Source organism: Aquarana catesbeiana, linkage group LG13 (genome assembly GCF_042186555.1).
Source record: "Aquarana catesbeiana isolate 2022-GZ linkage group LG13, ASM4218655v1, whole genome shotgun sequence".
NCBI classification, from domain to species: domain Eukaryota; kingdom Metazoa; phylum Chordata; class Amphibia; order Anura; family Ranidae; genus Aquarana; species Aquarana catesbeiana.
The window spans coordinates 235,807,650-235,820,149 of NC_133336.1; the positions used below are offsets into that span (position 1 = coordinate 235,807,650).

General features: G+C 46.0%; 1 protein-coding gene across 1 annotated transcript in view; it reads left to right on the plus strand.

Moving 5' to 3' along the window:
• The window catches only part of DCAF8 (DDB1 and CUL4 associated factor 8), a 67,109-nt gene that overhangs the window by 5,958 nt on the left and 48,651 nt on the right, over positions 1-12,500 (plus strand). The window contains exons 2-3 of the mRNA XM_073609545.1: positions 3,435-3,527; positions 8,256-8,944. Of these exons, the coding sequence (XP_073465646.1) occupies positions 3,479-3,527; positions 8,256-8,944 (738 nt within the window). The 5' untranslated portion in view covers positions 3,435-3,478. The remainder of the gene's footprint in view (positions 1-3,434; positions 3,528-8,255; positions 8,945-12,500) is intronic.

The window sequence follows — 12,500 nt, forward strand, 5'->3', positions numbered from 1 at the left end:
GCCCATTGGTGCAGTGATTTGTTAGTTGTTGTTGTTGTTTGTACCCGTAGTACAGCCCAGAAACAACGGTGCACATTTTTAACATTTATTTATTTTTTTTACATTTTTGTCCTGCCTAAAACACCCTGACACTAATACAAAGTTTAAAATAAGTTTTAATTCTACCCAAAATATTTTGATCATGACCTTTTGACTCCGACCTTGACCCTAACAATAACCCTAGCAAACCTTGCTTGTGTGTGGTGTGTTTTTTTTTTTTTTTTTTTTTTTTTTTTTCTCTTTTGATCTGTTTACCTTTTTCCTCTCCCGCAAGAAGAGAAGGATACAATGTATCTTCCTATTGGTTCAGAAGAGGAAGTAAACACAGGGGGCGGGGTCACAGTGACTGATCACTGTGATAACCAATCACCTAACCGTGAATATACAATTATATGATTGTGCTGCAGTCTAGGGCCTACCTTTCTATTCAGCCGTTGTCACTGTGCCGCCCTCTACACCAAAGCCGGCACTGGGACCTGATCATGTGACCACAACGGCTTCAGAATAGGAAGTATAGACCTTTTTACCCTTTTACAGGGTAGATTGAATCGTCTTCGAATGGGGGTGGGAGTAGATTTAGAATTTGACTGGCGCTCCATGTTAAATGTCCCATGTTTACTCATGACGAGCCTCCTGAATATGCATGCCCAGTCTGTCAGCATCTAGGGTCCTTCTGTGTCCTTGAGCCCAGCCCATAATGTACATGTGTCCCCTCTTTAATACCCTCATAGTTCCAGACACAAGGATGCATGTCAGGGTGTCAGACCCTGCACAGCAGTGGAGCCACCCTCTTGGTCAGTGGACTCCAAACTGCGGCCTGGGCCAGATGTGGCCCTTTACTGCTTTACTTCAGCCCTTGGGGCACTACTTTCATCCACTGATACCAACAATTGGACATAACTCTCTCCCCCCCCCCCCCCCCCACTTCCATCAATGAAGAAGCACTATTCCTCCCAATGGTGGGGGCGCTCTTCCTCCCCCCTGACACCAATGGTGGGGGCGCTCTTCCTCCCCCCTGACACCAATGGTGGGGGCGCTCTTCCTCCCCCTGACACCAATGGTGGGGGCGCTCTTCCTCCCCCCTGACACCAATGGTGGGGGCGCTCTTCCTCCCCCCTGACACCAATGGTGGGGGCGCTCTTCCTCCCCCCTGACACCAATGGTGGGGGCGCTCTTCCTCCCACTGACGTTGTGACCTTTTATACTCCCAATGGCAACAGTCCAGTTAAATCTGCCATATATTGTGGTGTAATCGCAGGCTGCAGAGAAAAAAGGGATGCCAGCGGGTATGGTGCCGCATATATGGTTTTGTTAACAAGGGTCTAGTAGCGCTTTAAGGGCTTGTTTACACTTGCGTTGGTCTCTGAAGAGAGTTCTGCATTCGGATCACTCTTTTTAGAGGACATTTGATGGGGCGGTGAAGCGGCATTGTATTGCTGCTTCACCGCCTGCTTTAACCACTTGAACTCCGCACTAGCACACTGCAACCTCATGTGTTGCACATGGTTGCTGGGCGCTTGCATTCACCTAAATGGGTCATGGCAGAGGGTATAGTTCCTGCATCACAAGCCATGGCATGTGTACACCCCCAGACACTGTTTCTGCGACTAAAGGGGGAGCAGTTGAGGGGAGGTAAAAACACAGCTCAACTGAAGGTTTACCGTCCCTAACCCACTAGTGTAAGCAAACCCAAAAGAGGAACAACTCTGGCAGGCCATGGGAAAAGGACTAGTCGCCAGTACTGCCTGTGCATCCTTGGAGCTAATCTTTCCTCTTCATTGACTTACCATGCCGTGGTCTGCACTCTGTCGTTTTGTGGAAGCGGCCATCTTGGTAGAGGTAGGGCTTTGCTTCCTCATGGCAGAGCCTTCAGCAAGGATGACTGAGCAGCGCAGTAGTGATGTCGCTAGTATTACGTGAGGTCTCCCTGCAGTTGATCTTTCCCCATTACTGATTTACCATCGCTTGGTCTGCACTGTGTGTGGAGGCCACCATCTTGGTAGAGGCAGGGCTTTGCTTCCTCATAGGACATCCTCCAGCAAGGAAATGGGTGAGAAGCACATTAGTGATGTCACTAGTGTTGCCTGTGATCTCCCTGGAGCTGATCTTTCACCATTACTGACTTGCCATGCCTTGGTCTGCACGGTGTGCAGGCCGCCATCTTGGTAGAGGCAGGGCTTTGCTTCCTTATGGGACATCCTCCAGCAAGGAAATCGGTGAGTAGCACAGTAGTGGTGCCTGTGGTCTCCCTGGAGCTGATCTTTCCCCATTACTGATTTACCATGGCTTGGTCTGAACTGTGTGTGGAGGCCACCATCTTGGTAGAGGCAGGGCTTTGCTTTCCCATGGTAGAGCCTCAGTCACAGAACAGTGAGCAGCACACAGTAGTAAAGTGGTTGTAAATCCACATCAGGAAAAAAAAGACCTGCAAGACAAAGGGATAATAAGCTAGTATGCATAGCATGCTAGCTCATTATGAATTACTTATCCGAGATCAAAGCTCCCGGAGATACTTCCGGGTATCGCGGCTCCGGTGCTGTGATTGTTCGGAGCCGCGATGATGTCCGTTCGCGTGGGAGCCGCCGTTAACCGCACACTCACTGAAGCAAACGGCACGTACGTGCCATTGCTTCAGTGCGCATGTGCCGATGACGTCGGCATATGCAGATACAGGGAATATCTCCTAATCCGTGCAGGTTTAGGAGCTATCCGGGGTAGCTTCAAAAAAGTGGATTGTAAGGGTTTACAAACACTTAATGCCACTAGGGATACATACCTGTAATTTCCGCTGAGCTGATCTTTCCCTATTACTGACTTACCATGCCTTAGTCTGCACTGTCTCTCTGTGTAGAGGCAGCCATCTTGGTAGAAGCAGGGCTTTGATTCCTCATGCCAGAGCCTCCAGCAAGGATAACTGAGCATCAAAGTAGTGATGTCTCTAGTATTACCTGTGATCTTCCTGGAGCAGCGGTGCCGTAGATCCCGCATTGCAGATATACAGCTGTAGGCACAGGCATGCCTAGGCACACTCCCCTTCCAGGAATTGCGCTGATATTCTTCAGGGGCAGTTCTAGACACGGGGGGTATTTTTCCGGATATTGCTTTAGAATTTTCAGCCTTTTTTCTTCCTTTTCAGCCTTTTTTAAATTTTATTTATTTATTATTATAGCAAACTGTCTGTCTTTCCTTTTTTTTTTTTTTTTTCTCTGTCATGTTGCACTTTGTGTATTAATGGGCAGCATTGATAGAATATTTAGTTGGGGGAGATGGAGGATGCCTCTGTTTTATCTCTGTGATGTTTTGGTGTGTCGTCTGTTATTCTACCAGCCGTATAAATGCTGCTTCATTTGCTAAACGATGTGTCTATAATCCTCGTCTTCTATTGTCTGCTTCAGGTATTTTGCACTTTTAGTGTCCCGGCTTCCGGAGGGGGGTTGCCATGTCATTTAATGGAGAGATGGCAGAAGGCAAGACAGATCTAGCCAACGGTAAGCCGGTCCATGGTTTTCTTGCAGTAGATGTGCATGCATTTTGTCTGTTTTATGGTGGGGAATTGGAAGGAAGAAATCTATCCTAAAAGGGAATTCCAACTTGTTTTAATGAAGGAATCCCGAATTATTATATTTCTTCTTTAAAAAAAATCTGTATACTTACCTATTGTTAATCTCCTCTGATCCGGTCAGCACCCGCCAATAACTCTTTAAGTGGATCTGCACCCGCTCCTCCCGGATTTTTTTTTTTTTTTCTCCACCCCCCCCTTACCCTGAAGTAGGGATCTCCAAACTACGGCCCTCTAGCTGTTGCGTCCCATGAGGCATTGTAAAACTTTGACATTCACAGACATAACTAGGCATGATGGGAATTGTAGTTCCTGAACAACGGGAGGGCCATAGTTTGGAGACCCCTGCCTTAAAGGATAACTAAAGGTTCGGTTTAAATAAAACAAGAAAAAAACAAACATGTCATACTTGCCTCTTCTGTGCAGTTGGTTTTGCACAGAGTGGCCCCGATCCTCCTCTTCTGGGGTCCCTTGGCGGCGCCCCTGGCTCCTCCTCACTTTGGAGAGCCGCTCTCCCTCGGGACACTCATGCGGGCGCGCTCCCGTGTCCTGCTGCTGCATCTATTGACACAGACAGCAGGACTCGCCCCCGCCTCCCGCGTCATTGGATTTGATTGACAGTAGCGGGAGCCAGTGGCTGCGCTGCTTTCAATCTATCCAATCGGGACCCGAGACAGCGGCTGTAGTGGGTGTGCTCATCCCTCGTCGCTGGAAAGACCGGGTTCAGGTAATTAAAAGGGGGGGCTCTGGGGGGGGCTGCTGCATCACAGGAGGTTTTTCACCTTTTTAAAGCGGAGTTCCGCCTGGCGAAAAACAAAAAAAAGTAAGTCAGCAGCTACAAATACTGCAGCTGCTGACTTTTAATATATGGACACTTACCTGTCCAGGGAGCCCGCAATGTCAGCACCCGAAGCCAATCTTCTGATCGACTCATGGGTGCTGCCACCGCCATTCTTGTTAAGGGTACCAGGAAGTGAAGAATTTTGGCTTCACGCCTGGTTCCCTACTGCACATGCACAAGTTGCGCTGCGCATTCTGAATGGTCCCTGCTGTCTTCTGGGACCTGTGTGCCTCCCAGAAGACAGCGGGGGAGGGGGAAGGAGGAGGGGCCGGACATGGCGTAGTTCACCGTAGAAAGGTGATCTATGGCCGGATGTGGGAGCAAATACCTGGATTTGACAGGTATCTGCTCCCCTGAAAGGTGCCAAATGTGACACCAGAGGAGGAGGGGGGGGGGGGGGGGAATACGATAAGCGGAAGTTACATTTCTGGGTGAAACTCCGCTTTAATACATAGAATGCATTAAGGGGAAAAACCTTGAGGGTTTACAACCCCTTTTTTAAGGGGATATCTGCACATTTCAGATACTCGCCCATCCAGTGATTGTCACACTGAGATCCTCCGATGCCTGGTCACAGCTCTGTTTCACACAGCCATGTTTTTTCTGACGCCTCTGTCGCCTTTGTCCTGGTTCAGTGGTGGGTCTCCCGGTGATGTGCCATAAGGCCCGCCTCCTTTTTTTTTTTTTTTTTTTGGAATAGATTTAATTTTAAATATATATTTGTATGACCGTTTGATATTTAATTATTTTTACTCTGTAGCCCAAAGGCTGTTTTTTATTTTATCTTATTTTTTGACCAGCAGCAGAGCTCCTCCTGCTTACTTTTCCCTGCAGAGAGGCTAGGAGAGAGCTTGGGCAGTGGCGGCCCGTGCATTACGAGCGCCGCCCCCCCCTGACGCCTCCGCCACCCTCCCTATTCATGTGACACATGAAATACTATGGCGGGGATAGGCGGGGGGGTGTATTTTGCAGCACGTGATTAGAACCAGAGGCTCTAATAGGCTTCAAAATAGGGTGGGCTCGGGGCGCAGAGCACTGCGTCCGGATCCCACCCTGTTGGTGTGGCATAGCGAATTAATTTTTCGCTATTTTCACACTAACGTTCCTCCCTGCCAGTCAGCAGGCACGTCAGTGAGACCTGTCTCCCGATTGGCCAAGCATTAGGCAATCCTAGCGGAAGAGGAGACACGGCGGAGGAAGCCGAGCGGACACAGGACCTGCAGCCACGGAGGAAGATAGCCGCCGAGGAGGAGAGCCCCGTCGCTCCAGGAGAGGAGCAGTAAGTGCCGGCGGGGGGGGGTTTAGTAGAGTGACAGCCGAGCATGGCTGCGTGTGATGGGGCCCAAGTGGCTGCGTGTGATGGGGCCCAAGTGGCTGCGTGTGATGGGGCCCAAGTGGCTGCGTGTGATGGGGCCCAAGTGGCTGCGTGTGATGGGGCCCAAGTGGCTGCGTGTGATGGGGCCCAAGTGGCTGCGTGTGATGGGGCCCAAGTGGCTGCGTGTGATGGGGCCCAAGTGGCTGCGTGTGATGGGGGGGGGGGGGGGGGGGGGGGGGGGTTAGATCCTTTTTAGAAAAAAAGGTTCTTTTTAAAAATAATTACAGTGCCATCATCCATATACAGAAATGGAAGGGAGCGTGTAAATTATACAATGTGTTTAGTATCACGTTAAGTAAGTCCGTGAGAGTGAGGCTACAAATTTATTCTTAGAATGGAAAACACAAAAGGGAAGTCAGATACATATTTTGTGGGCATGAGCAGGTAATGCAAATTTCTATTGTTTAGTAACACTAAGTCTACACAATTGCCATCTTTTAAGGTGGAACGTTTAGATTCTTTTATAAGACTAATTTGTGACTAATAAAGTAAAGAGAACCTTTGGACACCTTTCCGGTTCAAATACAGTGGAACCTCGGATTGCGAGTAACGCGGGTTAACAAGCATTTTGCAATACAAGCACTGTATTTTGAAAAATCCTAACTCGGTTTGCGAGTGTCGTCTCACAAAATGAGCAGGATTCAGGCCAAAGCGGTGTACAGTAACGCGTTTGGCCTGAGGTGGGGGGGGCCGCCGGAGCCGAGCAGATCTGAACGGCGCCGATTGTAGCTGCTCGGAGCTGCTCAGAAAGACTCGGAAATACTAAGTTCCCGAGCCTTTTTGAGGTTTGCCGAGGTCAGCCGAGCTGTCCTCCGAGCCTTTCCGGCTGTTTCGAAGGCTCTCCGGCGCCCCTCCACCCCCCCCCCCCCCCCGCCTCTGCCCGCATTCGGTATTGCATGCCATTGAAGTCAATGCGGAACAAATTATTTTAATTTCCATTGACTTCAATCGGGGAAACTCGCTTTGATATGCGAGTACTTTGGATTACGAGCATTCTCCTGGAACGGATTATGCTCGTAATCCGAGGTTCCACTGTATATCTAAAGCCTAAACATTTTTTCGAAGGGTAAATATCAGCGGCGGCTGGTGCTCGTAAAACCCATTTGAAGTTATACAATACCTAAGTCCTGATGAAGAGATCCAAAGCACGTTGATTTCTTTCTAGTGGTTGATAAAACATCATCACTCTTAGACTCTCTGACCATTAGTGTAGCGTTCCTTCTGCTCCTTGTTTAGTTGGACTTTTCTCAAGACACCCCCCCCCCCATCCCTTTTGGGGATATTTGGTGTAAGTGAGCACCCTCACCAAAGCAAGGTAGCTCAACGAGTTATTAAATAAAGTGCAAATATCAGATATAAACATTAACTAAATGTGAGAAACTGTCCATGCAAAGATAAATCCAAAAACCAAAGAGTGCGTTTTACAGGTGCATCATTTACATTTTGGCAGGTAACCATCTGGACCCAGTGACAAATGGACTCCTCCAGATCTCTATTGGCTCAAATCCATATGGGAACAAACCAATGTACTCTCCTTCATAGTGTAGTCAATTAAAAAGTAGATTTATTTAATTAAAAACACACTTAGATTAGTACACAGGCAATACGCATTGTAAAAATGCCCCGGAAAACATCTCTTTGACGAAACATGTTGGAGGGAGCCTCTAGTGACGTCATTGCATACTGGAAGTGCCCCGGAAATACTAAAGTGCTATGTACTAATTTAAGTGTGTGGTTTTTTTTTTAATTTTTGCTTTTTTTTTAATTTGCTACACTGAGGAGCATATATTTGCACTTTATTTGATCATTTTATTGAGCTACTTTGCTTTGAGGGTACTCACCTATACCAAACATGTCAAAAGGGATGGGGGGGGGGGGGGGGGGTCTTGAGAAAAGTCCAGCTAAACAAGGAGCAGAAGGAACACTACATTAATGGCCAGAGTCCAAAGTGATGTTTTAGAAAGAAATTGACGTGTTTCAGGGATTTGGTTCTCTTCATCAAGACTCCTTTTTGTATCTGATATTTGAACTTCATTTTTCTAATGTATGAGGACTTGAGAAGTAATGCTCCCCCCCCCCCCCCCTTTTTTTTTTTTTTTATATTTGAGCGCAACATAATTATTTTTACATTTTGACACTAGAAGGAATATCTTCTCTTTTGTGGTTGCAGCTTCACTTAATTTGTGCACTATTTGCACAGTTCTGAGTTACTTTCACAGCTCCATGAATGAGACAGTCCTTGATAACATTGGGTATCAATGAATATTGAAGATCCATTATTAGATATTTAGATCAGTTTGCTGACCACTTCCCAGTTGGCCCCAACAGTATTTTTGTGCAGGCTTACTTTTGTATCCAAACCATTTGATATTTTTTGGTGATTCTCTGATTCTTCCCTTTTTTTTTATATCTCATATGGTCTTCGTTCTTCTCTTGCTCAGGAAGCGTCTCCAGCAGCCCAGAAGACATGTCTGGGACAGAAGAAGGGAAGGAGAACTCATCTGGGATCGAGGTGGAAGCCTCGGACGTAAGCCTCAGTTTAACCGGAGAGGTTACGGGCACAAACCGAGCCGAAAACAAGGACAGTAGCTCGGAGAGCTCGGGGGAGGACAAGGACTCCGACAGTATGGACGATACCGGACTGTATTCCATTAACGACGAGAACCGCGCAAACGACCGGTCACACTCAGAGGAGGATGATGACGATGATGATGAAGAGGAAGAAGAGGAGGAGGAAGAAGACAGACTACGCAAACGAGGCCAAAAAAAGCGAGCCAACGCTGACCAGGACTCTTCTGACGATGAAAGGGCTTTGGAAGACTGGGTGTCCTCGGAGAAGACGCCTTTGCCCAGACCTCGGTGGCGAGCCATCCGCGCGCTCAGGCAGAGGGAGATCGGGACCACCCGGCGCTTCATTTACGATGCCTGCGGGGGAAGGGGGTTCGTCCAGAGGTTCCGGCTCTTACACGGTCTGGATGGGCACCTCGGCTGCGTTAACACCTTGCATTTCAACCAGAGGGGTACTTGGTTGGCAAGCGGCAGCGATGACCTCAAGGTGGTTGTCTGGGACTGGGTGAGGAAAAAGCCCGTTCTTGAGTTTGAGAGCGGCCACAAAAGCAACGTATTTCAGGTATGCACACCTACTGTCTACTCCCATATTATTATTATTTTTTTTTTTAATCTTTATTTATAATGTTCAGTACAAAACAATACAACTTTAAAATGGTTCACTAAGGCCAATATGACATTTTACCTATTTGTTGTATTTTTACCTCCTTAACCAATTAAGGACCAGCCTCGTTTTGGATTTTAGGTGTTTACATGTTTAAAACAGTTTTTTGCTAGAAAATTACTAGAGAATAAAATGGCAGTCAACATAATATTTTTTTTTTTTTTTTTTGCACCGTATTTGCGCAGCGCTCTTATAAGCGCACTTTTTTTGGAAAAAAATCACTTTTTTGAATAAAAAGACAACAGTAAAGTTAGCCCAGTTCTTTTTTTATATTGTGAAATATAATGTTATGCCAAGTAAATTGATACCCAACATGTCACGCTTCAAAATTGCGCCCGCTCGTGGAATGGCGTCAAACTTTTACCCTCAAAAATCTCCATAGGCGACGTTTAAAAAAATTCTACAGGTTGCATGTTTTACGTTACAGAGGAGGTCTAGGGCTAGAATTATTGCTCTTGATCTACCAGTCGCGGCAATACCTCACATGTGTGATTTGATCACCGTTTTCATATGTGGGCGCTACTCACGTATGCGTTCGCTTCTGCGCGAGAGCTCGTCGGGACGGGGTTTTTTTTTTTATTAGTTATTTTCCATGATTTTTATTTATTTTTACAGTTTAAAAAAAAATTGTGTCACTTTTATTCCTATTACAAGGAATGTAAACATCCCTTGTAATAGAAAAAAGCATGACAGGACCTCTTAAATATGAGATGTGGGGTCAAAAAGACCTCGGATCTCATATTTACACTAAAATGCAATAAAAAATTAAAATTAAAAAAATGACATTAAAAAAAATGTGCCTTTTTTAAGACGTATGGGCGGAAGTGACATTTTGACGCCGCTTCCGCCCAGCAGTGTCATGGAGACGAGTGGGCGCCATCTTAGCCTCATTCGTCTCCAGGCACAGCACGGAAAAGGACGCGATCGCCTCTGCGCCGCGGCGGAGGGCACTGGATTGCGGCGGGAGGGGGGGGCCTTGTCCCGCCACCGATTAAAGTGATCTTGCGGCGAATCCGCCACAGAGACCACTTATCTTAAAGCCGACCGCCGCATGAAAACGGGGATACCGGGGTTATGGCAGCTAGCTGCTGCCATAACAGCGATATCCGCCGCCAAAGTTTGAACATACATCGGCGCGCGGTGGTCGGCAAGTGGTTAAGTACTGCAATAAATATGCCTTCGTTTAAAGCACTTGGAAGCCCCAGCTGGTGCACAATTCTGCCCATGGAATGGTATTGATGATGTATGCGGATATACACCTGTTCTTACACGTATGGATCTGATTTTCCCAAACGCAGACATTTTGTGTATACCTGCGTCTGTACTATCCATACGGTCCTAGGGGCAGAATAATACACGGGCTGAGGCTCCCAGGTACTGTCCTTACAGGTTTGTGTTTTTGTTTTCTCCTATACACCTGTATGTACATCCATGTGCATGGGTCCTTAGTGTCAGTTTTTTGGTGTGTGGTTTTTTTTTTTTTTTTTGTCTTATTGGGAAGATTTTTTTATTTTTTTTTATTCTATTTAATTTTTTTTTTAGCACTTCCTGTTCTGTAGATGCAACAGGAAGTGATGGAATTCCCCTTTTATGACAGTTGTAACCAGAACAGGTGTCGCCATTGGAGGATTTTTTTTTTTTTTTTTTTCTTTTAGATCAGAGTTTTTTCGTAGGGAAGATTTACTCCACAACTAAAATATTCATCACTTTTCAGTCTCTGTAATAGCGGTGACCAGGGCAAATAGAATGGGGGAGAAATAAAAACCTTGTGTACATACAGTCCAATGAGAGCGCCAAACAATTTTCCAAAGTTTTTTTTTTTTTAATGATAAAATTTGTTCTGGAAAGAGAACAGTGTTTCAGGGGTTCACCCCCCCCCTTTTTTTTCCCCCTGCTCTTGTTAGCACTGGCATTACCAGCCTTTTGAAACTGTTTCAAGTGGGGGAAACCCCAGTGAAGTTCTATCTAAGTGATGGTGAACCTTGGCACCCCAGATGTTTTGGAACTACATTTCCCATGATGCTCCTGCACGCTGCAGTGTAGTTGAGCATCATGGGAAACGTAGTTCCAAAACATCTGGGGTGCCAACGTTCGCCATCACTGCTCTATCTGATATCTGCTTCTCTGAGTCCAATTAAGCAGTGTCAAAATTCCTAAGCCCTGATGAAGGGGGAAGTCTGGCTCCTGAAATGCGTTGGATTTTTTTTTTTTTTTTCCCATTTCATTGAACTTTGGAACTTTTTGCTTGGCATTCTTCATTGAACAGGCAATATGTGGATTCTTAGCTCTGAGTTTACCCCCATTTCTAAGAGGTGTCCTTGTTTTGTGTAGCGCTGCCAAACCAGAGCCAGTGTTGGCTTTAGATATAACTCGAGAGACAAAATAAGTTTTTTTTATACTGTATGTATGAAAAACAATTGCAGGTTATGAATTGACACTAATGTACAGTTGTGCTCGTAAGTTTACATACCCTGGCAGAAGTTATGATTTCTTGGTTATTTTATGAATAACACCACAAAAACTTTTCTTTCACTCATGGTTAGTGTTTGGCTGAATCCATATATTATCAATCAACTGTCTTTACTCTTTTTATATGCTAATCGCAACAGAAACTACCCAAATGATCCTGATCAAAAGTTTACATACCCCAGTTCTTAATACCGTGTATTGGCCAACTTAACATCAATGACAGCTTGAAGTCTATTGTGGTATTTGTGGATGAGGTCTTTTTCAAGAGGCCAGCAAGGCTTCCATTAATGGAAAGTTTTTTTGCAGACACTTCATTGTACACTTATATGGGCTTGTTGGACATTAATCCCATAGATAATATAGAGTTGGCCTCCCTTTGTGGCTGTACTATCTTTTACTCTTGTGGGAAGACTTTCCACAAGATTTTAGAGTGTTTTGGGGAATGTGTATCAATTTGTAAGGTCAGATACTGATGTTGGATGAGAAGACCTGGCTTTTAGTTGGGAGTTCCAAATCTTCCCAAAGGTGTTCAGTAGGATTGACGTCTCAGGTCTATGCAGACCACTTGAGTTCCTCCAGACCAAGCTGGTCAAACCATATCTGTATGAAGCTGGCCACCATTTGTAAGGTCAGGTATGTTGATTTGAGAAGGCCTGGCTTGCAGTTGGGAATCCCGTTAATCCAAAAAGTGTCCAGTAAGGTTGAGGTATCAGGTCTGTGCACACCACTAGAGTTACTGTACACTAGCCTGGTCAAAGCATGTCTTTGAGTTGGCCACCATTTGGGAGGTCAGGTACTAATGTTGGATGAGAAGTCCTGGTTTGCAGTTGGGGTTCCTGTTCATCCCAAAAGTGTCCAATAAGGTTGAGGTCTCAAGTTTGTGCAGACCACTAGAGTTCCTCTATACCAAGTTGGTCAAACCTTGGAGCTGGTCACCATTTTGGGAAGTCGGGTCCTGATGTTGAATGACTAGAGTAGACTTGGC